At 38.0% G+C, this 23,945-nt stretch overlaps 1 protein-coding gene across 1 annotated transcript; it reads right to left on the bottom strand.

Annotated features, from left to right (window-relative positions):
• Positions 1-894: 894 nt before the first annotated feature.
• Positions 895-22,856, bottom strand: LOC113571821 (DNA-binding protein RFX7). The gene is made up of 10 exons (XM_027000980.2): positions 22,445-22,856; positions 21,580-21,613; positions 14,262-14,347; positions 13,788-13,826; positions 13,513-13,635; positions 12,381-12,497; positions 9,995-10,079; positions 8,912-9,119; positions 8,486-8,787; positions 895-7,268 (listed from the first exon to the last, which is right to left on the bottom strand). Exons 1-10 carry the CDS (start codon positions 22,579-22,581, stop codon positions 3,714-3,716), a joined length of 4,686 nt encoding a protein of 1,561 aa, XP_026856781.2. The 5' UTR covers positions 22,582-22,856; the 3' UTR covers positions 895-3,713.
• Positions 22,857-23,945: the final 1,089 nt, after the last annotated feature.

Here is a 23,945-nt window from a genome sequence, read left to right as displayed (position 1 = left end):
TTGAATTTAACCCATCAGACACATTAAAAGCATTCAGTATAGCTTTATTTTTTCTTAAAAATTTTAAAATAAAAAAACAAAAACAAAAAACAAATGCATGAATAACATTGTCTTGTGAACAACATGCCAATTACTGATTATTGCTGGTGCTTCACAGTTATTAACAATGGTCTCAATTCTAGGAGCACATACACACGTCTTTGTACCCCTTTTTAACCGACATGAGGGGTTTGTGTGTGATAGGTGTTGACACAGGCAGGCCAGTAAAGAGGACAGGATCAATAGGCCAAAAGTCATTAACATATTATGAATATCATTGAGGCCATGGGGGGGGAAAAAAAAAGACACAGCACTAAAAGGCTCTCATCCTATTGGTCAGAGGCAGAGGCCCTCTATGGGCAACAGAATGTCTAGAGACACCTTTAAACTTTGTCAGAATAGAGTGACCAGTAGATCCCAAATCTGCTCATGATGCAGAATGTTTAAGGATAATGTTAGCACCACTTCATTCTAACTATGCTGGCCAAATGTTTTATTCTAATTTGCTGTTTGATTAAGTGGTGTAGAAGGCATATGACTTTAAAACAATTAAACCCTCAGTCAAAGACTGTTACAAAAGCAACTTGGCTTTACAAAATACAGAGGTCAGGAAAGAGCCCAGACAATGCTCTTCAGCATCTTTCAAGATAGGACTTGAGTAATGTATGATCATGTTTGCTCTAATCATAACGTAAGGATGGTAATGCAAGTACATCATCACATGCATCTTTTTAATAACCAACAGAGGGCAATGTAACATCAACTCACAAAACTACCCTATGAATTATAAAAATGTCAACCAAGTCAAATCCACTGAAGAAAAAGTGTTATTTTAATAACAAGAGAAAAAAGCAGTTGTTATTTAAAAATGTTTATTGGCTTTTAAAACCACTTAAAAAAATCTCACCTGTGAGTACTTTCCATTGAAAAAAAGAGAAAGGAACATCGCTAAAACGCTTCTGCAATATTAACAAGCTACTGTACATTGAGCGTACACCAGACAACAGCACAGAGAAGGGTTCAGCTCTACTGTTTCAAATAGACAGAAAGAATAAACACATTTTTTCTACGAGACCATTCTGAAATACAGCATTGGACTTGTTTGATGAATCTGTGTATCAAAACAGTAAGGATTAGAAGTTCCTTATCAAAATAAAAAAGTTAATAATCAGTGCCTTGATAAATGCCAGAACATAGAAAAAAAATATTTACAATTTTCTTCACAAAGGCATTATTTAAATAAAAGGAAAAAAGCAAAACAATAAAATATGAATGCATGGTAAAGAAAACAGAGGAGAACAAAGTTGTGAACTAAAACACACAGAACAATATTAACTTAGCAAACATCACACATATATCTTTTATTCTGAAGAACTACATTTTTTTCTTTTCTATCTGGTCAACACAACCAGCCCTCAGTTTTGGTGGAGGGAGTGGTCACAATGTTTACTACAATAGATAGTTCAACATACATGCGCACATACAATCTTTGAATAACAGTGAAGCATGTTCTCTTTTTATTCACTTTTAATAATGCTATCTTAAATTTTGTTTGCTTTTATCTTTCTTATTCTCATGGATGAGAATGAGTAAAATGTGTATCTCATTGAGATTAGTGCACATTGCTACACAAGGCAATAATTCATTTTTATTTTTTTCTAATGTTATATGTAATTCCCCCTTTATAATTTACCTTTGAAAAGAACCTTTTTTGTCAGCTTCAATTGTTCCATTTTGTATTTTAAATGCCTGACAAAGCCATGGTTTACAAAAAAGGAAACTTTTAGTGCAATAAAGTGAACTTCCAAAGTTTGCTGAAATCATGAACCATTGAATTTCCAGTGCCTGCCACTCCAAGGTTCTCTGCGCAATATATTTGACTGTCACAATAAAATGAACATTTTATATATCATTTTTCATCTTTTTATATAAACCATGCTATTTTTTTCCTCTCTGAATGTACACATCACATCTGCAAAAGCAGAGACCAATATATTCTTTCAAGGAAAATGGCACATCAGCAAGCTAGAGACCAAACAGACAGCATTACTTACACAACACATAAAGCCAAAACATAACACACAGCATATCGTGCTGGCTATAGATTTAATAGATCAATGTAATTATTTTCTCAAGGGCGCTCAGCTATATCTAAAAATCATCACCATAATACAGTGTATTGATAAAATTCAAAATTTTATGATGACTGTCAATACCCCCCGCCGTCATTTTTTTTTTAAAACAAATGTAGCATTATTATGACTCTACCAATAGCCAATTTAGGTTTTTAAGAAGCTATTAAGTAATGAAGTTGGACAACATGCTTCCCATCCATAATTAACTGTACATCAGATACGTTTGCCATATACATACTATACACAAATGAACCCACCAGGAAATCAAGTACATAAAACCCTGTTCGATTCACCAAGGAGTCCAACCAGATCCCTTTAGTAAAGAATGTCACTTGGAGATGGATATAATAGATCTCAATTACTTATTGTTCTTCAACAGCTTCTCTTTGGTATGGATTTAAGACTGAAACTCATTGATGACAATTCCAGGTCTGACTTTTGATCACAAGCAACAGTCATAGAATAGCTATCCATCACCATACCGTTCCAATACAATGATCTTTCTAGATTTTAACTGTGAAATTATCTGAAGAACCACTGACATGTTAAATTATTAAAGACAACAGTTTACAATAATTATTTGAAGGAATGTGTTTGGAAATCAAAACAGTAATTTGCAATGAAACAGCCAAGCTTTTTTTTCCTTTTCCTACTTTGAAGTGCACCAAGGTTTTTTTTTTTTTCATTCCTCTAATTCCATACATTAAAGCCTTTCTTAAGATGACATAAGGCCTTGGATGTTTAAATAAGGCAGACCAACTCCCTCATTTATTCACCTTTTTTCAAAACAGTGTAGATATAGCAAAAATCTGACTTCTCTATCAATCATTTAACAGTACAAGTAATATGGCCTATTATTAAATATTATACTATCTATTCATAATGCAAAACAATGACTGAAAAGTGATTTGGCAGATGTGAATTACTTTTATTCAGCACCTATTAGCACCTAAAATCTTTTGTAAATTTGACTGAAAATTTAAGATGTAAGAATGAAAAAATAAAGAGTAAACTCTTTAGCAATCGGATTTACCAACATACCTGCAGTGGCAAAGAAAACATGTAACTGTCCGCTGCTTAGGCAAGACAGTCATCAACTCTTATCTTTCAATTAAAATATTGCATTTAATTCCACATCACTGGATGATTACTGGGGTGAAAAATTTGTTTCAAATGACAAATTAATTAAAAACTATAAAACATTGTGAATATAGTCAATAGGGCAATACATAGTTAATAGTATTAGTACCAATTGGTACCAATTAAAATGTAATAGATTTACAGTGAAAATGAGGATGATGAGACAGGGACAGACTAACACTGGGGGAAAAGCACCAGCCTGTAAGAGATCACTACAGGTCAGGCTGGTGCTTCTCACTGAACTGACAGACACCCAGTTTGTTACTGCAGTGACAAATCCTAATCACATTTTTAAAATGTATATTAAAAACAAAGTCACAAAAAATATGAACAATTAACAGAAATCTCAAATAGTGACAAACTGCAACAACCATGACAGGAAAGAAATAGCAAACAGTACTAACCCAACATTTCCACTGTTGGCTGGTCTTTGTTCTCCAGCCAGTCAAATCCAGCAGAGTTCACAGTGTCACTGCATATCTGCTGAAACAATGGGTCATTCTTGAGTTCTTCCAGTGTTGTGTCTTCATATTGGTCCTGTTGTTGACTTGGGTCAAACAGAAGGTTGGGATCCAAAGTGTTCAGATCATTGATGCTACCAGAAAGGTCAGAGGTCAAACGAATTTCACTCGAGAAGTCTGATGCAACTGCACTGAGTTCTGATGCCACCTGGCCTACCAACTGTGAGCTAGGATTGAGGCCATCTTCCCCCAAAAGATCTTTGACAGTGCTGTTGAAGTCCAGTTGCTGTTGTTCCTCATCCTGTTGTGAGGGTTGAGGCAGCAGTTGCCGTTGGTCGAGATCTGTATCATCTTGCAGCTGTTGATGGTCCTGCAGTTGCAACGGTTGGTCCTGCAGTTGTAATTGCTGGTCCTGCAGTTGTAATTGCTGGTCTTGTAATTCCAACTGTTGCTCTTGGAGCTGCAACTGCTGATCCTGGATCTGCAGCTGCTGATCCTGGAGCTGCAGCTGCTGATCTTGCAACAGTTGCTGATCCTGTAGATCTAACTGTTGATCCTGTAGCTGAAGCTGCTCCTCTTGTTGCTGCAGCCCAGGGCCTGATTGTGCTTGCCCATCACTGGAGAAAGTGATCTTGTCGGCCCCAGTGGTTATGAGGTAACCAGGCTTCTGGAAGTCATATGGTGAAGGGCTCGAGCAGACAGGGAGCTGCTGAGTCTGATGGTTACTACTTCCAGGAAAAGCCTGCGTAGTTTCCAGAATCTGTGTCAGATTCATCCGAGCTGTGTAATTGGAAGGCATGTTATTGACACCAAGCCCACGCACTGTGTCATCCCCACCCGCATCCATCTTGCTCAGTAGCACACTGGTAATCTTGGCGCTGTTGCTCTGTTGCCCCTGGTGGCCAATAGGCAACATCTCAGACTGCATCATGATATTTAGTGGTACTGACTGGCTCCTTTGGGCCATGCTGTTGGCAGTGACCACTGACTGGGTGTTAGAAAGAATGCCAAGAACTTCTGAGGTCAAGGGGGAATTGAAAGGTGAAACAGCAGACCTTGGGGGAAGGCTGGTTTGCACAGTTGTACCACTAAGATTGCGCTGCCGCACAGCAGGGCTTACACTGCGACATCTGAAAGTTCCACCTCCATTTCCAGAGGTGCACCCTGCTGCTTTGTTGTCTAATGGTGCTGGCACTGCAAAACTTTCTTGCTTACTTTCAACAGTCTGCAGTCCTTGTTGAACTGGTGACACAGTAGTTAGTCGACCCAAGTGCGCATCCTGCCTGGATTGAGACTGAAAAGACTGACCTGGTTTGGCGAATGCATGTGGTTTACGGAAGTGGTCCTCAACCAGGTCCTGGTAGCTTGGAAGGATTCCAATAGCATTATTGTTTGAAATTGATGGAGAACTCGAAGCACTGTTATATCTGTTGTTGATCCAGTCAAGTTTAGCTTTGTCTGGATGTGTTGCCATAGGTCTTTGCATGGGCTTGACTGGGCTACTGGACACTACACTACCATCATGGTAACCTGGTATGTTGGAGTTAATGGGAGTAAATGCAAAGGGATTACGACACTCTACAGGACTTGCTGGAACGCTACTGCTACAATTGGACAACGGTGTGCTAATAGGTGTATGTCGTCCACCTAAAATGCCATCAACTGGGGTAATAGGTGCCATTCTGGAACAAGGACTCTCCCTGGTCAAGCTGTGGCCCCCTGGCAACATTTCAGAGGTAGGGGTTGGAGTCGGTGTTGGAGTTGGTGTAGGTGTGGGAGTGTGAACTGGAGTGGTGCTACTATGTGCAGAGTGGTAGAACTGATTACCGGTTTGGTGGGGAGAAAGGATATTGCTTTGAGCAACTGATTGGCCTTGTAAGGGTATATCAAGGGAACTAAGATAGGGCTGTAGACTACTATTGAGCTTCATTTGCTCCTCCATCTGCACAAGCTCTTCCACTATGCTATCCTGTGTCATGTCATCATCATTGAAGGGGAAATAGTCCATGCTAGCTTGAGCACCATCAAAATCAACGATGTCTTGCTGGAGGGTCAACTGAGCAGATGCTTCAGGAGCTTGGGCCATCAATGGCAGATGGCTTGCTGTTACCTGCTTTTGTTCTGCCTGTATTTGTTGAGAGTAGTCTTGTAATGAGCTCTTCAGCTCACTCACGGCAGCTGCCTCCTGAGAAATGGCAGTGGTGACTTGGTGGCTCGCAATTTGTTGCAATAAAGTTTGATCAGTTGCTGTGCTATTACAAGAGGCTATACCAGTTGGACTTATTCCAGCAGAGCTGTGCTCATGCTCAATTTGTGATGAGCTTTGAGGAGTCACAATAGTCTGAGAAGTGTTTCCAATGGGAGTGTCAGAAAGTGCCAGGATTTGTGTTGGAAGAGTACTGCTCTGTTTCAGGGTCACTTTGCACGGAGCACTCTCCGGTCTTGCAGGAGTTCCTGGCCTCTGTATCTTTTTTGCAGCTATAACAAGACCAGGTTTAAGATTGTTGCTGGCATCCAAAGGTTGCTGAGAAATGAAAACCCTTTTAACTGGAATTGCATGTGTCTCCAAAACAGAAGCAGAACGTTTTCGAGGACTTTTTGGACCAAGACAAGAATCTTTTTGTGATTGGCCAGTGGGAGAAACTGCACCATTGGACGACAGTCCAACATCAGCATTCTGATTCATTACGGTCAGATACAAAGTACTCTCCAAACGATCACTACTGTTATTGCTGCTTGAGGCAACTGCCCCTATGATTGTACTTGGAGGTGTAGCAGAGTCACTTTTGGCCCTAGTAACTCTTTCAGGCACTGGGGATGCCTTGACAAGAAGAGAAGGTTCACTGGAAGCCCTATATTTAGTGGCCCTCTCATTCCTTTGCCCAGCATTAGTCCCTGGTGCAGCACTTTGCCTATCAGCACCGGCAGTTGAGTTACTGTCATTCACAGCTTCGGATGTTACTTTGATTTCACAAGTAGAGGAAGCAGGAACAACTGGGGTTGTGGGAGGGCGACCAAGCCTTCCAACTCCGGATGACTGAAGAGTAGCTGAGGTGCCATTCTGAGCTTGCTGAATTGGGTTAGGCTCTTCCTGGGAAGCAGTGCTACTAATACCAGCTGAAGCAGGTCGTAATGGTGTTGGAGTGCTGGTGCCACTGTTACTGTTAGGTGTTAATGATATAGTGGTCATCTTAACAACATTCACTGAACTCACGTGAGGAGTGGGCATCACTGTTTTGATAGGACTGTTAGTAATAAGAAGCGTTGGGGGGGAACGAATAGTGATGGCACTTGTAGCAGAGGGTTTAGGTAGGATCTGGGCATATCGGTGTCTGGCTAACCTGTCACCAACTGGACTGGCAGGAACATTCTGAGGAGTTTTAGGAGCCTGCTTAACAGGCTGGGTAACTACTTGAAAATTCACTGGTAGAACTTTTCCCTCTGCTGCTGCAACTGGACTTGGAGATGTCATCAACTGTCTATTCCTTTGGACCTATGTAGATAAATACAAAAAGTCATTATGCGAGAGCCTTCTATTGTATTTTCAATATGAAAAAAACATATAAAATATTCTTAGAAAGAAAAAGCTAAAGCTATTTTTAGGACCAAGACACTTAGCAAATCTCTTGTACTAAGTAAATAAATTTAAATTATATGTGCTACTGAGTCTGTAGAATAAAAGTGACTTGGAATTATATCTCTCCTCCCCTCTAAAACCCCTCCCCTTCTGCTTTGTGCACACACGGTAAAATTATCAGTCTGTACTTCTTAGGAACGTTATTCTGACCGGGAGGAGTTACCTGAGGATGTGATTTTGCAAGTTAGTTAAATTTAGTGTGACATTTAGTGCCACTGTAGCAGCTCTGTTTGCAAGCCCATTTGGCATGTCACTTCACTGATTTTGCGCAAAGTTTCTAAGTCGTGTAGAGCTACAACATTTTAGCCATATACACAGGTCAAGCTAAAGACCAGCGAATGAAATTCCAAAATAAAAAATCCCTGACAAATGGAAAACTGTTCCTTGTTGTTGATATTTAGTTTTTTAGTTTGATATTTAGTTTTTAGTTTAGTTGATATTTAGTTTCCAAAATTAAACAATTAAGAACAAACAAGAACACAAAGTAGTTTGTACTTAGGACAGCAATAAACAGATTGCCCTTGAGAAGCTATCATTTTCTCCTATTAATAATGTAATTAGTTAAGTAGCTTTCTGGGTGGATATCCAATAATGATTATTTTAGATAGTAGTGTGACGACATTAATACTGAGAAGGTTTACTGTAATTAATAATCTCATGTGTTCAAAAGGTTCAAAAATGTTTTTTAAAAGTTGACTTTTGCTGTTAAAGACTATTAGCAAGACAGACCTATTTAGACATTGACTAGATAGCAATGTAACAAAGGAACAGTCACATTTCAATCCACTTCAGGGAAAACCTACAGTACAATTAGCTATATAATTGTTTATTTTTATATGAATGCCTACTGCTCCAATGCTGATATCAAAAGGACCTGTTCAGTTAACATTTACTGTTCGCTGTTACTATAACAAGCAGTGAAAAGCACAAAGTGAACAAATTAATTATGCGGTAAATGGCAGTTACACTAGGCTTGCCTAGTTGTCTTGTTTCTCTAACACTTGACATCAAAACAGAAAAACCTTCCAACAGTAATGCCAGATTCACATCTTTACATTAACAGCATGAGTTACCGTGATGGGGCTCGGCACTGCAGCCACAACAATGCCTATTGTGGGTTGTGGGGACAGCAAAGCTGGACTTCCAGAGGTGATACTAGAGCCAGGGCCTGGCGTTCCTGCCTCAGCTCGTCTGGCTTGGGCGTCACTGGGCAGTGGAGAAGTAAGTTTCTGTTCCTGCTGTTTCTTCTGGATCTTTCGCTGTAGCTGCTGCTTGGCATCAACTGAGGGTGAAGGGAGAGTCTTCACTTGCGGCTGAAAGGAGTTGGCCTCACCAGTTGGCACAAAGGCAGAGGCTGGAGTAGGTGTTTTCACACCTAGTAATATTAACAAAATGGTGAATAAATTATTTAGGAAATCAGCAAATATCAAACATATAAACATCAACTTGTATGATGGTGTGTGGATGTGGATCATCAAAGGTTTGACATAAGTGCTTGCCTGTTGGGGTCCCCGTCATAACAGTAAGGGCAGCCACTGACTTAGTGCCAATGTAATGGCTGTTGAGCAGAAACCGGGCTAGCTCCTCCACGCTGTCAAACTGACGGCTAAGGACTTTCTGGGCCCATTCACACACTAGGCCACAGGCTGCAGAACGCATTTCATCCTCAGCACTAGGCGACTGTCCTGCTGGCTCCAACAGCTCACACTGAGGAAAAACAGCAAGAATGTTATAAATGCGATGAACTTGGAAAAGGGGCAGTGGTAGCTCAGTTGCTAAGGTACTTGACTTGTAATCAGAAGGTTAATGGTTCAAATCACCACCGTTGCCAATGTTGGGCCCCAGAGCAAGGCCCTTAACCCTCAATTGCTCAAGTTGTACTCAGTCATAATTGTACTGGTCAAATTGGAAAATGATAAAAACTCAATATGGGTGTTTTTGGGTGGATTTTTTAAACTGAAATGTTTATTGAAACATGATCTGCACAAGTAGTGACAGAACCCTTTAAAGATTTATATACAAGTTCAGGCACACACTGAAAGCTTTTACAAGTACTAACCATCAAATATTTATTTAGGATTATATTAATTGTTCAATTAAGATCCACAAAAAAAGATGAGAGGCATCTATGGGGTTCATAGATGATCCACACAATATAGATGCAAACATTCTGCACTTTAGCTTGACAGCCATTTTCCAGTTTCAAATTCAATATACAGGGCCAAAACAAAAAAATGTGTTACTATCCATTTATGAATAGCCCAAAGTCCTATCCACTACACTACCACTGCCCCAATTCACTGTTCTCACTCTTACAAATGCATACATAGACAATGTTCTCAGCAGAGCCTGTTCACCTGAAGTCATCAATAGCCATTTAATCCATGTAAATAAACACTATTGTTTTTAGGTGTTTAATGTGTGCTTTAAAGTTGTAAGTGTAATTCTAAGTGTAAAGTATTTTCTTTTAAAGTTAAAAAAAATGTAAAAATACAAATTAAAAAAAAAAGATCTAGGTTCAGATTAAGAACAGATTTTCATTAGGGAAAAAAACTCTTTGGGACAGGCCAAAGGACACTTACCCCATCCCCTGATTTATGCAGGTCCAGGTTAGGTAAAGATGGCATATGCACAAAGGCTTTCTTCCTCAGCCCGCTATAACAGTATGTGAGAAGTTGTCAAGTTTAAACCATGTAAAATATCTGCGACTAGACTAGCATAGCACAAAAGATGTACATATAAACACATATGGATGGCTAAAAATAAAACACACCGATGTAAAATACATATGGTTAAATGAGTGCGTTTAAAATTCCTGTCTCGCTGTTCCAGTGGGTGGCCATACCAAAGGCTGGAAGTTTGAGGGTGAAGCATAGTATTTTCACTGTTCCTAGGATTATGCACTTCTGGAATTAGATTGATGCAATTCCTGGGATCTGTTGAAATCACAACTCCCATCTTAGGGGTCACAGCCTCATCTGATGGTGACTTATAATAGATCTGCTCCTGAATCTGTACCTGTAACCCACTCTTAGTGATGATCTGGCTGAGAGGATTTAGGCCTATGCAGAACAGCAGTGGAGATAATGTCTCTCCCTAATGTATTCTACACTTTAAGGGCATCTGGACAAATGTCTGAGTTGGCTTCTAGTATTGCCCTCCAGTGTTCCACTGCATTCTGGATGAATGACCTTAATGACTTCATATAGGGATAGGCATTCAACTGCCCAGGTGTGTAGCAGAGTGATATGCTTTCTTGTAGTCAAACCAGGCAACCGTTAGTGTGGTCAGTCTGGTCCGAGCTGAGCCGTCCACCAGGACTCCATTTGCCAATATGTAATGTCAATGACCCCCTTATGAGCAATGTGCATTTAGCTGGGGGCTAGTAATCCTGACATCAGCTTCCATGTTGTGGACAGGAAGGTTACTGGTGTGTAGATGGATAGTGTTCAGCCCTTACTCCATGGTTAATCTATGGTTTGTTGCAGTAGCCCACTTACAACCAAACTGTCCTGGTTCCTCAATGTTTAATGTCGTCCTTGTTAATCCAATTGATTTCTGATCCGGTGAATTGTAGCATAACGGGTTCCGAGCCAGTGAATTGTAGCATTAAGGGCCTTGCCTTGTCTTATTGTTTGTTTATTTTTTTGCACTTCCCAGACCTGACAACCTCTGTCCCAAAGCATCCCATCTTACTTTTTTATTTTGAAAACCTTGTGTACTACACTCAACATCTTTAACAAACGTACACTGTTGAATCACATACCCAGCCTGCAAAGTCATCTGATTGCTTTGTACTGTTCACGATACACATCTTGTAATTGTTGTTTGCACACGACATGACTTATCAGCAACAGGATAACACTACAAGATGTTTCACCATCTGGCAAGTCTGTGCATCATCAAACTATATTTTTTTCACGAAAACACATGTAAAAATTACATGGAGAACGTTGCAATACCAGGCACAAGATGGACTGTTGCTGGTTTAATGTAATATCATTACATTTTTAGCATAGAATCTAAATAGACACTTAAACGGATACATAGATAGACAGGCAGATAAATAAATAGATACATACACACATACATACATACGTACTAGCTCCTCTGTCTGCCCCCCTTTCATGGATATTTCAGAGATATCCACGAAACCTGGTCCACGAAACCTGGTCGAAACACTTCGCACTACAGGATTTGGACTCAACGACAGGTCTAGATATTTAGCATGCTACATATTTTTCATGACTCTATGAATAGTCTGTGAGCCTCTCAGATCATGTCTTTGAACAATTCACACATAGCGATCCAGAGCCGATATTCAAGCCCTGAGCAAATGCTGATTTTCCTCCGATCTGGAGTTTTCTCTGCGACCCCCAAATCTTGTCTGCAAGTGAAAAATCTGGACAAAAATTATGCAGTACGACTTGGCATTAATGGTTAAGACAACAAACCTGCATGCAGAAGACTGCGGTTCAAACACCAAGTCAGGCAAAAATCAACAATCCCAGTTAAGACTCCTTGGGCAAGACTCCTAATACTCCCATCTCTGAGCATGTACAAAGAGTTTTATGCTGGCTCAAGACACTGACTGGATCAACAAGATCCATGTGGAATGTTGCAGAACCAGGACAATTTTATGGTAAGGATTGACAATGTTTCCTAATATTAATCTTATTCCAAAACAAATGCAGTCCAGGAACAGCAAAAATACTACACTGCACCATACCCTCAAACTGCCAAGACTCTGGTAGAATGCCTGAGTGTGAGGAAAAAAATATATGACCGTTTGCTGGATAGGAGAAACAGGAATTTTATGCTCGCGCTCGCGCTCTCTCTCTCTCTCTCTCTCTCTCTCTCTCTCTCTCTCTCTATCTCTATATATATATATATATATATATATATATATATATATATATATATATATATATATATATATAAAAACACAGGTCTTGTATAAAAGGATATTTAGATTTTCCTCGCATTCCAAGACGGCGTGCCTTCATATTTGGAAACACATTTTTCATTATCTTTCCAAAATCAGCAGCACTTAGAGGATGGTAGCCAAGATTGTCACAGTAGCTCCTGTCAAAATAAATAAATAAATAAGAAAAAACAGTAATAATGAGATTCAGGAAACCCAAATCTATGTTTTTCTGATTAGGTTAATATTGCTCTTTTGGACCCACAATGCACAAATTGTCCTATGAATACCATTTCAGTAAATTAACTATTTATTTCACCAGAATTTCTCCCCTTCCAATGCAAAACCAGTGGTTCTGTTACATAAGCTTTACTCTTAACAGTCTGAAACCTAATGCGAGTGAAAGCTATTTACTGAGCAAAACCTAAAAGAACTAAATCTGACCTTACAGAGCACATGATCTCACACAAAATTAGGACATCCCCTAACACCAACACTGCATCTTTGATTTAATTCTAGACACATCACAAAATGCCATAGATCAAACTAAAGAAACTCAAGTTGGCCACGTTATTTTTACAGAGAGGTTTAAGCAATTTGTCACTGTCCACAAAGCTGTTGATAGCATTCATGTTTAACACTATAGTTTCATTTTCATCCTGATAGAACACACAACCTACCATTCATTCAGAAATTGTGATGGAGGTTTATGTGGTGCATGTACTTCCGTTATTTGTATCTGTATCCTCACAGTAAGGTTCGTACATGTACAGCGCCATTACACCTATTCTCCCTCCTTGCACCATTATATTCAGCTCTACTTTGAGTACCATAGCAGGCTGTAAATCTATGGTAATGGAATGATAATCAAATGTACTAATAGCAATAATAGGTCTGTTCTCAGCTAAGAGTGATGACCTGATTTGGTTGGTTTTTGAAAAGTATTTTAGCATATTCTTCTTATGTTTTTTTATTGAAAATAAAAAAAACATTTCTAAGGGAATTTCAGTATAAGACAGTTACTTGTTTTATACGCATTTATACACTTGTCTTATTAAAAGCATCCTATACCAATAAATCATGAAAATAAATCCTGTCATTAAATTGTAAAGTAGGTTTATACTGCCAAACCTTTACACTGATGTACATTTAATATGAGCAAGCAATTACACTCACTTGTACTCATCATACACCTCTTGTTTCGGCAGTGAGGTCTCAGGATGTTCTTCTAGGTGATTTCGGATCCAGTTGAAAGCGTACATCTGTTGGGTCCGGCTGGACGACATAGAATTCTGGTCACTGAAGGGGAATAGGGAGAAAGAAAAAAAAAGAATGGTTTTACAGAATCCTGCAGTATAGGTTTTCCTCCACTTGCATTTCTCTCTTATATGTCATAAGACAAATGTTTTCAGTTTGTTTTTGCCTTAAATAGAGTTGTAAAATTTTAGTACCATGTTGCAGGACTTGCAGACCCCCTCTGATTTTCAGTCCTATTGGACATCATGTTGAGAATTGGGGTTTGAAGGGATGAATAGATATGGGGAAACAAATGACAAAACACAGGATGCTGGGTATTGCAGTGCCAGAAATTTGCAAAAAATATTTTGCTTTTTAGTGATCCGATATGATTATGTAGCCTTTACAATTATGAAAAATGCATGGGAACCACTAAGCAGAAATAATAACACCACATTCACCATGGACAGCAAATGATTCTTGAACACCCAGGTTTCTTAGTATCAGACTGCATGAACATGCAGTGGAATAATATACAGCACTAAAAGCCAATGGTAAACCAGTGTTAACTACAAGATGGGAAATGAAGAACAACTAAACTAAAAGAGCTAACTAAAAAGTGAATGGACAGGTATAAAAATAAAGCAATTACATTTACAATATGACATTTGTTTGTTAAGTGAACATACCTTTTGTCATTACCACTGCTGGGACCAGAAGGCAACTTAAGGTAGAGGTAGAGTTTTTCAATGTCTGTAAACTTCTCAACATCTTGCTGCATAAAAAAGAAGACATGGCCAAATGAGTAAAAAGAGCACATTATTTCTACCAGACATAATGCATCTTCAAGTGATTCACCTCTCTCCAAAATTACTTTTCAGAATGTTATAACAGCATCATCTACTAGTCCAATATCATCACAAGCATTTGTCCTTGATTGATGGCTAGGAACATTATAGAGTGGACATTCTAAGTGGAATTGAGTGTAAGAAGTAAACATACTCTTTTGGCCCGTGCAAGGTTCCTATTTCTATGGCATAGTCATGCTAACAAATTTTTGGTCCTGCTGGGTTTGAAGGTTCTGAAGGAGGAGCTTTAATTCTGAAGTCTTGCTACCATGAGGGTATATAATACTGTGTTTTGATGGCCACCAGCAGCCAACCTGAAAATCCTCCCCTGCTCTAAGCTGGTTGCCATGTAAACCCTGACAGTAAGCGTGCATGTCAATGCGGACACACTGGCAACACATCTTTTCAATGTGGGCTCCACCCCACCTCGCTTTCAATTGGCTTGTGAGAATGAATTCATTTCACCTCTTCCTATTCTATTTGCCTCTTTGTTGCTAGGGGAAACCACTGCTCATGAATGAGGTGAGACTCGTCAGCCAATGAACAGTAAATAAAAAAATAAAACACAGTCAAAAACATACAACCTAACTGACAGGACAGACAGTGGATTATTACAGTTGAGTCACTTAATCTGAACAATGAAGGCGTATGCAGCACTTCCGTGATGTTTATGATGTATAAATTTCGAACATTTCTTTGATCTGAATCTAACACACAACAAAGTAGCCCATGCCCATTAGACAGTGATTTGGTGATTATTCTTTTATTATAGTAAGGAGGTGCCTGTGGAATTAGCTATCATACAAGGCCATTTCCCACCAAGACCCTTCCTACAGTACAAGTACAAATTAGAGGCAACAAGTTGAATAGGCTTAGTTGTCCAGCAGATCATGGCTATCGATGACAAATATCAAGCTGCCTAGTTTCACAAACTCTTGCTGGGTCACTAGATTGACAATTTAATACGATGATGAACAAAGGGCAATTAAATCTCATGTATGTATCCATGTTTATGCCAAATTACAATTTTTAAAAATAATTATATTTTTAAAAGGTAGAAATTATAAACTTCTGCAACTGTGAAACTGGACAAAAGAAGTGAAAAATTGAATGTTAAAACCAAAGTATCAGCCAGTATATATTTAGATATCAACCACTACCACACAGATAATTTTAATTATTCCAATTTTATGAAGCTCATCAAATACTCACAGAGTGTATTTATTTAGCAACTAAAAAAGTCCATTTTTATTGTTTGGGGTCTGGATTTGGAATGAAAATCAATATGATGTTTTAAGAATAGATGCTAGTTTTAAAAAAGGTACTTAATTCTGTACTGGGTGAACCATAGCCCTTTTTGATATAGTCCCACACATTTCAGGTAACCATCTAAATTGGTCAACTATTAGCTTTAGTTGTTTATTGGCCAGCAGTGTTTTACCGCATCACTAGCTCATACACTAGAAAGTTAACAAAAAGGTCTAGAGGTGACTCTAGATGTGGCATTTCCATCAAGAACACTATCCAGAACATAAGCATAGATGCATCTAAAATTACTGTAAAGAGAGAATTGCAGGAACATGACCTGTGTGTACCACAAGTTGCAAACCATTAAGCCTGAAGAACAAAAAGCTCAAGAGTCAACTAGAAATCACTGTATTACAGGTCCACCCAGAACCCAGTGATTCCTGTGGCCTTCAGGAAGACATAGACTGCAAAGCATTTGTGACAATGCACAAATCATGACCAATTTATGTTACCAATGGTCTATTAATATAGGAGATTTAGGTTATAGAGAAAAGGAGTTTTTGATTCTAATATGGTTCCCCAAATATAGGATATGTACCCACAACACACTGTGGTCGTATACAATTTCCACAATTGTCAGCATAGCTCAGCAAAAGTTGCATCATCTTCCTGCATCATTTGATTTGATGAATGAGTCTTAATGAACGTCTGTCTTGTTTCATTTGCACATGTTCTTTTCATGTTGGCCGTCACATACCATGTTGCTGAGACAGATTCTTGGTATCCTTGTAATGCAACAAACAGTTTCTGGTTGTAGATGTAAACACCCATCAAATTATAGATAACATTTTGCACCTTTTCAGATCAAATTCAATGTGCTAGAGTACATAGCCAAAAAGAATGACGTTTTTCGATTATTTGCAGAGTGGAGTTTATATAATTATGGCATATCATGCCATGGCAGGTATGACCCCTACAAATAGGTCATGCTTTGTAAGACTATATACTGAGTGCAGAGTACACAGTTCTAGAGATTTGCTGGTAGCTTTCTGATAACAACTATTCAATATTAATCACTACAGTTGCACAAATGCTTTTATGTTAGCAATGCAACCACACTACTTGTCTTTTCAAAATAATACCAGAAATCACAACACAGACTGTGGAAAATACAAACATTAAAAAACATCTACTGTTCCTCTATATCCAAGGGGTGGGTGGATGACAACTCCTAACATATGGCAGGATAAAATGAGTATAAAAACATTACTTTTTATAACAGCATTGCTTCACATTACAAGGTAGAAGGAATTGCTACTGTCTGCTGGAAGCACTCCGATGTTTCAAATGCTCCTGAAAAGTCCCGATAGCATTCTGGTTATAACAAAAGGTAAAGACAAAAAACAAGCAGCCTCAGACATGATGTTATTAATTAATTTTTGAACAGGAATTCTGATTTTGACTTCACCCATTTTCTCTCTTCCATAGAGTAGTCTTACCCATCAACCCCCACAATAGGAAAAGGATTAGCACACAGTTTTCCACAAAGATTAATCTCTCTAGGTTAGAAGCATCTACAAAACACCTTTCCTACACACATGTCACGTACTGGCATGTCTATCACAATCTAAAGGTAGTCTGGTACTGTGACCACTGTAAGTGTATGTCATAAAATAGCATAAGCAACAATTAGCCCAGATATTTGGTTTCTCCAGCAGTGTTTATGATCACTGCAGGAGGCATCTTATCATTTAAAGAAAGCATGATGTATTTTCTTATTAAACATTTGCACATTAAGCAATGGTCACTATGTAGCTGTGCCCACTAATAGCCTATTTCTTTTGGCTATGTTCACACAGCAGCTAAAAACATACATTTAATTTACATAGCACCTTTCTCATACTCAAGGTCTCTTTATATAATCCATACATCGAACAAAAAAAGTGGACCAAATCTGTTTTTTTCTTTATATGGGACACAGATGTGTCAACTGTGTAGCGGCATTAACAGCAAAAAAAAACAAAAAAAACAAAACAGTGAATCTGACATTTTCAGTTGCAATTTGGGATACTTTCATATATGGTACTGAAATCTGATACGCATCAGATATGTGGCAATGCCTGAACAGCCAGATCAGAATTCATGCGACTTTTTATTTATCATAATTTCACATTACCAGGAAGGAAAGATCATCAGTGAGGAAAGATTTCAGTAGCGGGACAGTGGGGCAACTCTGTGGATGGGTCTCTGTAGAGTCATGGCAACTATGTCAAGCATTCAATGTTGAATGTTTGAAGTAGTTTCTACGAATCTACAGAGGCCCATCTCTAAAATCTTGGACTGTCTTGATAATTTGTTTCTGAATTTTCAGTGGGCCTCCACTACATATTTATATGAGCATTAACTAGTGGCTGTTACTGCTGACTCCATTGATTGTCTTACTATTAATAATTATTATTAATTGTTGTATACAAATTATTAATTTGGTTATTGAACTATAAACTATACGTACATAGCAATGTAAAGTCTGCATAGTGGATTCTTTGCATTTTTAGTTTGAGGGATTTTTTTTAACACAACAGTTGCACTCTAATTCTAGTTAATGGAATTACAAAATTTCATGAAAAATTAAAAGTGCCTTCCATAGTTTCATTAAATCATTTGTTTAACCAATGTATTGAAATATAAGCAAGTCAGGATTACACCAGATTCTAAAAATGCATATAGAAATATGGTAATATATGTAACTAATATATCATATTCTCATTTGTAATTACATTATGTATTCTTGTTTACATTATGTCATTCGCAAAAAGCCAAACTAATGTGCATTCATTCAAGCTGCCTCATCATGTACAGTGCAGACCCATTTTGGAAACCTGGACCTACCACTACTATCACATTATGAAGATGTAAACAGCAGATTTAGAAGACAATGCTTGCAGGATTATGTTGCTAATGGAAAGCTGCCCTGCTTTAAATTAATTGGGACGTAATGGAAAAAAGCATGACCTGCTTATATGTTAAAAAGACATGATTCTGAAGAGACTACACGTTCTCAATCTATATTGGATTTATGTTGTTTGAGATAATGTAGTATTGGTTAAGTACTGGCAGAAGGCAGACATGTCCTAATTAAGAACATATGTGAAAGCTGTTTTGTTTCATTACCATCTTATTTGCTACTAAGCTTGGTCTAAATATCATCACAGCTCATGCTGTGTCACTTTTGTCACTGTGGCTCCATGTGTGAGTACCTTCAAAATCTTGCAGTTCTGTCATTCAGGTAACATGATATTTCAATAGAGCTGAGTGAATGACACCAAACTTTATGCGTTTTATCTTTTTAATTACCAGTGCTTTATAAAAAAAAATAAAATTAACTAATCACAGCAGAACTTAAACCATCTAAATGAAATGCCAAGTCTCCGGCCTGTCTGACTAACAGCTCTGTGTCCATAAAACTAGTATTCTGTTAGTAAGAATTTATAGTTGGCAACAATTAAGGTTTTTATAGTAGCCACCTAATAAATAAATTATGTAAAAGCAGTTTGCCAGAGCGCAAGTACCATTATTGTTATCATGGTTCCCACATTAATTCATAATCTCTCTGTGTGAATGGAGACAGCACAATTGAGTGTACCTGAACTCCAGAACACACAAAGTGCAAATTGAAAAATCCGAGGAAAAAAATTACATGACCTAGGGCTGCGTGATATGACGATATACATAGTGTGATGACATATACTGATTCATATTATGTTCTACAGTTTATTCTACTGTATCGCAAAAGATGCTTTACAGGACTATTTTTCATAATTTGGATGACACTTTACATAAAGGCAACACAAACATGGATGTGATGCTGAATGACAGACTGACGAATCAAATGCGTCAGCAGGTTTAATAAACAAGGGGATGCAGAGAACAGACGGGTCAACAAGACAATACAACAAAACAATGAAATGGAGAACAAATAAAAATATACCAAATACAACCTTTGGTTAGCTAGCCACAGGAACAAGTTAAAATAAATAGAGGCTACAATCACACTTGGAAATACAGAGATACAAAGGAGCAAAGTGAGAGTACATAGATGGTGCAATGATGTGTGAAGTAAAGGAATGCTGCTTAAGTAGCCGTGCTGAAGAGCAGGTAACGAGAACCGAATTACAAGGTAATTCGAATTCAGGCAGGGTGGAGCTGGGCTCCAAGGAAGCGGAGAGGCAATGTTCACAGTGGAGTGTGAACACGACACAAAACAGAATAATTTCAAACAGAAGCAGCCTGACCAGCCAAGAAAACACGAGTGAATTAATGCTTGCTAGCTATCTAACTGCATATACACACTAGCTAGCTAGCTGCGTAAACACACTTTCTACCAACATGCAGTTTGACCTTTAACTAGCTAAATGTTTGTAGGAAATGTGTTAGCAGTTAACTTAGCTAACTACCTAGCAAACTGCTAAAACACACTTTAGTTTTACATTTAGCTAGTTCTGTACCTTAATAACAAAAGTTATTAAAAACTATTTTAAAAAATGAATCAACTTCAGCAATATGAACAATCTCACTGCTTCAGAACTAACTAAACATGGGGTTGTGCCATCATACCACGAAATAATGTAATGGGAAATAATGCTAGGTTTTTCCAAGTGGTCATTTAATATGAACTATTTATTTCATGAATTTACAGAAAATGTGCTAGATCATATGCATTGTTATATCCCAAAACAACCTATTTTGGGATATAATATTTTGGTCATATCACACAGCCTGACCTGGTCTAATGGCACATGTTCAGCCATGTTTTCAGAGGAAGTTGTTAAGTTTAGAGATGAGGTCTAAACATTTCTAATAAACATTGATTTTACACCAGTACATGATCATATTAGTCAGGGGAGGGAAGGAAATGTAGGACAAGCTTTGAAGCACTAAAATAAAGGTACTGTGATGAGGTTTGAATTGACTACCACCAATCAGTGGCAAAGGTTAAGACCAGTTGAGTAAAATGCCAATATCCTGGGTCATAATTTGACAATGAGATGCTAATAACTTTAAAAGGTACAAATATCTTGTGTTACTCATTAAACACTTAAAATGTAAAGCAACTATCTTGTAATACTAATTAATTAATGAGCATCACAAATTAATGTTTTAAGAAAACCAGTTATCTTATGTCTTCTGAATGTTGTGTTTAGCAATATGTTGCTGAGGACATCACAAATAAATTAAGGTGACAACTCTACATTATGTAGTGGTTGTCTGATTTATTTATTTGTTTTTGTTTCTAATAGCAGTATATGAATGTAACTTACTCCATTACTTTTACCTTTCTTCAGAAATAAAGGTAAAAAGAATAAAAAAAATTTCAGTGGAAAAGTAATTATTACAAGAAATAAATAAGGCATTTTCTAAACCAAGTGTGTAACTAACATGTCAGGTAAGAGTTCATTGCACTAAAACAAGCAAGATGCAGTTAGTATTATTTAACTCCCAATCAGGGGTCACTGAAACTGACATTTTATAGGTACTACAATAAAGTTTTTCAAATAACAATAAGTAAAACATACAATATGCGTATCTGTCATGCTGACTGGAAATGAACTCAAATCTGGAGCAACTGTTACACAATTTTTGCAATTCCTGACTATGGTTTTAAATTTTGTAACTTTTCACAAATTAAAAAAGTTCAATATTGCACAAATAATAAAATTACAGAGTACAGAGTAGTAACATGTCTCTGTGTAGAGCACAGTCAGGGAATATCAAAGAAAGGTAACACTCCTGCTTTTAATAATATATATATATTTGTAAGCATTACACCCAAGAAATACAACCTATGGCCCAAAGGCTATTTAGGCTTTTAGTATGAATGCATGTACAAGGGAATATAATTACAAGCACTTACCAAAATGCTGTCCACTTTTGATTGTACAGATTTGCTGAAAGACACACCAAGGCAAAAACGGTAATTAAAGTGAATGAGCATGAGCTTTTCCTGGAGATCATCGTTTTAGACAGAATTCTCAGAGCAGGTAGGTAGTTTGACATCATCAGTGTCGTTTCACGATGAAAATAATTCACCATGTCCTGTTATTTATCGCTTATTTGCATAGCAACAAAGAGCAGACAGGTGTGTTTCTAGTGTACCAAGTTATACATTTGAGACAACTGTTTAAATAGATCCAAGTACGGGTTGTTCCTCATCTAGGTAGTGCAAATTAGCCTTGGAACAATATACTTGGTTTTCAACAATATAACAAACTATTTTACATCAAAAGACATTTTAATGCTTGAAAGACATTAACGTAAGGTTGTTATAGATACTAGCCAAATGCATGTCATTACAAATCGGAAGAATTGTGTAGGGGTGAATTATCCAGCTATAACAAACTATGCTTGTTAGAGGGCCATTTAGCTTTAGCTAAATAAATGCTGGCTTGGTAATTGCCTAGCTAGCTAAATCCTACTGCAGTGATGGTTAACGTTCAAGCAATGATCCGGACAAATTGTTTTATATTTGATCAAATATAGGGCAGTTATGACAAAAATAGCTTAAGGGCGTCTATTATACGCTGCAACCATGTACCCACTTGGCTATAAAAATTACAAACCTAGCTATCTTTAAGACTTTGCTAAGCTAGCTGTTCGAGAAGTAAAACATTCATTCAGTAGCGAGCTGGCTAGCTAGACCGCTAATCTGTCAACATGGTTTCGCTTGGTAATGGCTGGAGAGCTAACCAGCTAGCTTGGTTATGCCGTTGCCGTCTTACCAAATTGAATTCTTTATCTTGTTGTACTGTAGCGCAGTTGCCTCGGGGCCTTGTAGACCTGACACTACGGTAGGAAGGGAACCCAATCCGGGGATAGGATTCTGCAGTTGACCAGGTTGTTGTTGATCATCAGCCATCACGGTGATATTCTTGCGGGGAGGAGGGGGTGAGCTTTAACAGGTAGGCCTCATCAGAGACCTTGCAAGAAAGCAGTTCTCCTGGTGCGCATAACGCCGGACCCTACCGAGTACTGGTCGTCCGAGTTACACTCTTCTTAGATAGACCAGGCGGACGAAGTGTTGTGCATGACCCGAGACGGTGTCTTTTGACGCATAAAAATGAGACGTACAAGTACGGGGATAGAAAAACAAATATACTACTGCAGCATACAGCACGGCGGCAGCCGCCACGGACAGCGCTGCTGCGGCCAAGCAGAGGCAGCGCATGCGCACTGCAGGATCGAGGGCATTTGTGGCAAAAAAAACCAAAACAGATTAAGGACAAGGATATTTACGAACGTGGTGTTGTTTTTTTTGTGAATAATACATTAGCTGAAGTCAAGATAATATTTTTTAAAAACAAACCTTTCATTATTTTCATAAAATATAGATTACTATTTATGCCTACAAGAGCAAATTACCAAGCTCCACGATAAACGTTACCCCCAAATAGGTCACTTTTAAATTATGCCAGTAACCGGGTCGTATAGTCTGCTGTATATGCCTGTTACATTTTCAGTTTTTCTTCTGGACCGATTTTCGAACAAAGTACGAAGCTGAGGTTACCCAACAGTAAACTGGCTGCGTGGAATTCTTAAAAGATCTCAAATGTATTAATAAATCCCACTGTTCAGTGATTTTATGAGCATTAGTGCAACAAGAAAAACGGCCCAAAACTGACTAAAAACGGTCGATGCTTTTAAGAAAAGCGACTTATATCAACCAAGTGCATTTCAATCCGCCTTCAACGAGCAGTCAGTGTTTTTGCTTAAGGGCACAATGGCCGCATCCATTAGCTGCTAAAATCGCTCCCTGGCAGGTGCCTGCAATCGCATTATGTTAGAAACATATAGTTTTAAAGAAATACCCAGACTGAAATTATGAACACCGCCACACTTGTGGTAATAAGTAATGAAATTGATGTTGTTGTTGTGATGCTCTATAAAATCACTAGAGGGAGACATAACACGCACAACCATTGCAATCATACGGACACGCCTCCGCAGACTAGAAGTCACACAAATCCCTTAAAAAGGAAAATTGATCCTTATACGGGCGATAACTTTTAATATATAAAAAGGAAATATTTAATGTTATTCTTTGTGTTTATGTGTACATTAGGTTTATATTTTATGTTTAGTTGACAGAACAGCACAACCTTATTGTTATGAATCAATACAGCCCATATATTTTCTAACTGTATCCATGACTACAAGAGGAAATTATGTATTTTGTAAAATATAATTGAATGTATTTTGCAAATTATGTATTTTGTAAATTGT

This window comes from Electrophorus electricus, chromosome 2 (assembly GCF_013358815.1).
Source record: "Electrophorus electricus isolate fEleEle1 chromosome 2, fEleEle1.pri, whole genome shotgun sequence".
NCBI lineage: Eukaryota > Metazoa > Chordata > Actinopteri > Gymnotiformes > Gymnotidae > Electrophorus > Electrophorus electricus.
This window is presented reverse-complemented; position numbering and strand designations above follow the sequence as displayed.

Excerpts from the sequence above, each read along its gene's own strand:
- LOC113571821 (XM_027000980.2), bottom strand. The coding sequence starts at position 22,581 with ATGGCTGATGATCAACAACAACCTGGTCAACTGCAGAATCCTATCCCC. Across the intron at positions 13,636-13,787 it reads TCTGCAAGTCCTGCAACATG|TGACCAGAATTCTATGTCGT; the intron begins GTACTAAAATTT and ends ATTCCCCTTCAG. Across the intron at positions 7,269-8,485 it reads CAGTGCCGAGCCCCATCACG|GTCCAAAGGAATAGACAGTT; the intron begins GTAACTCATGCT and ends TTATCTACATAG.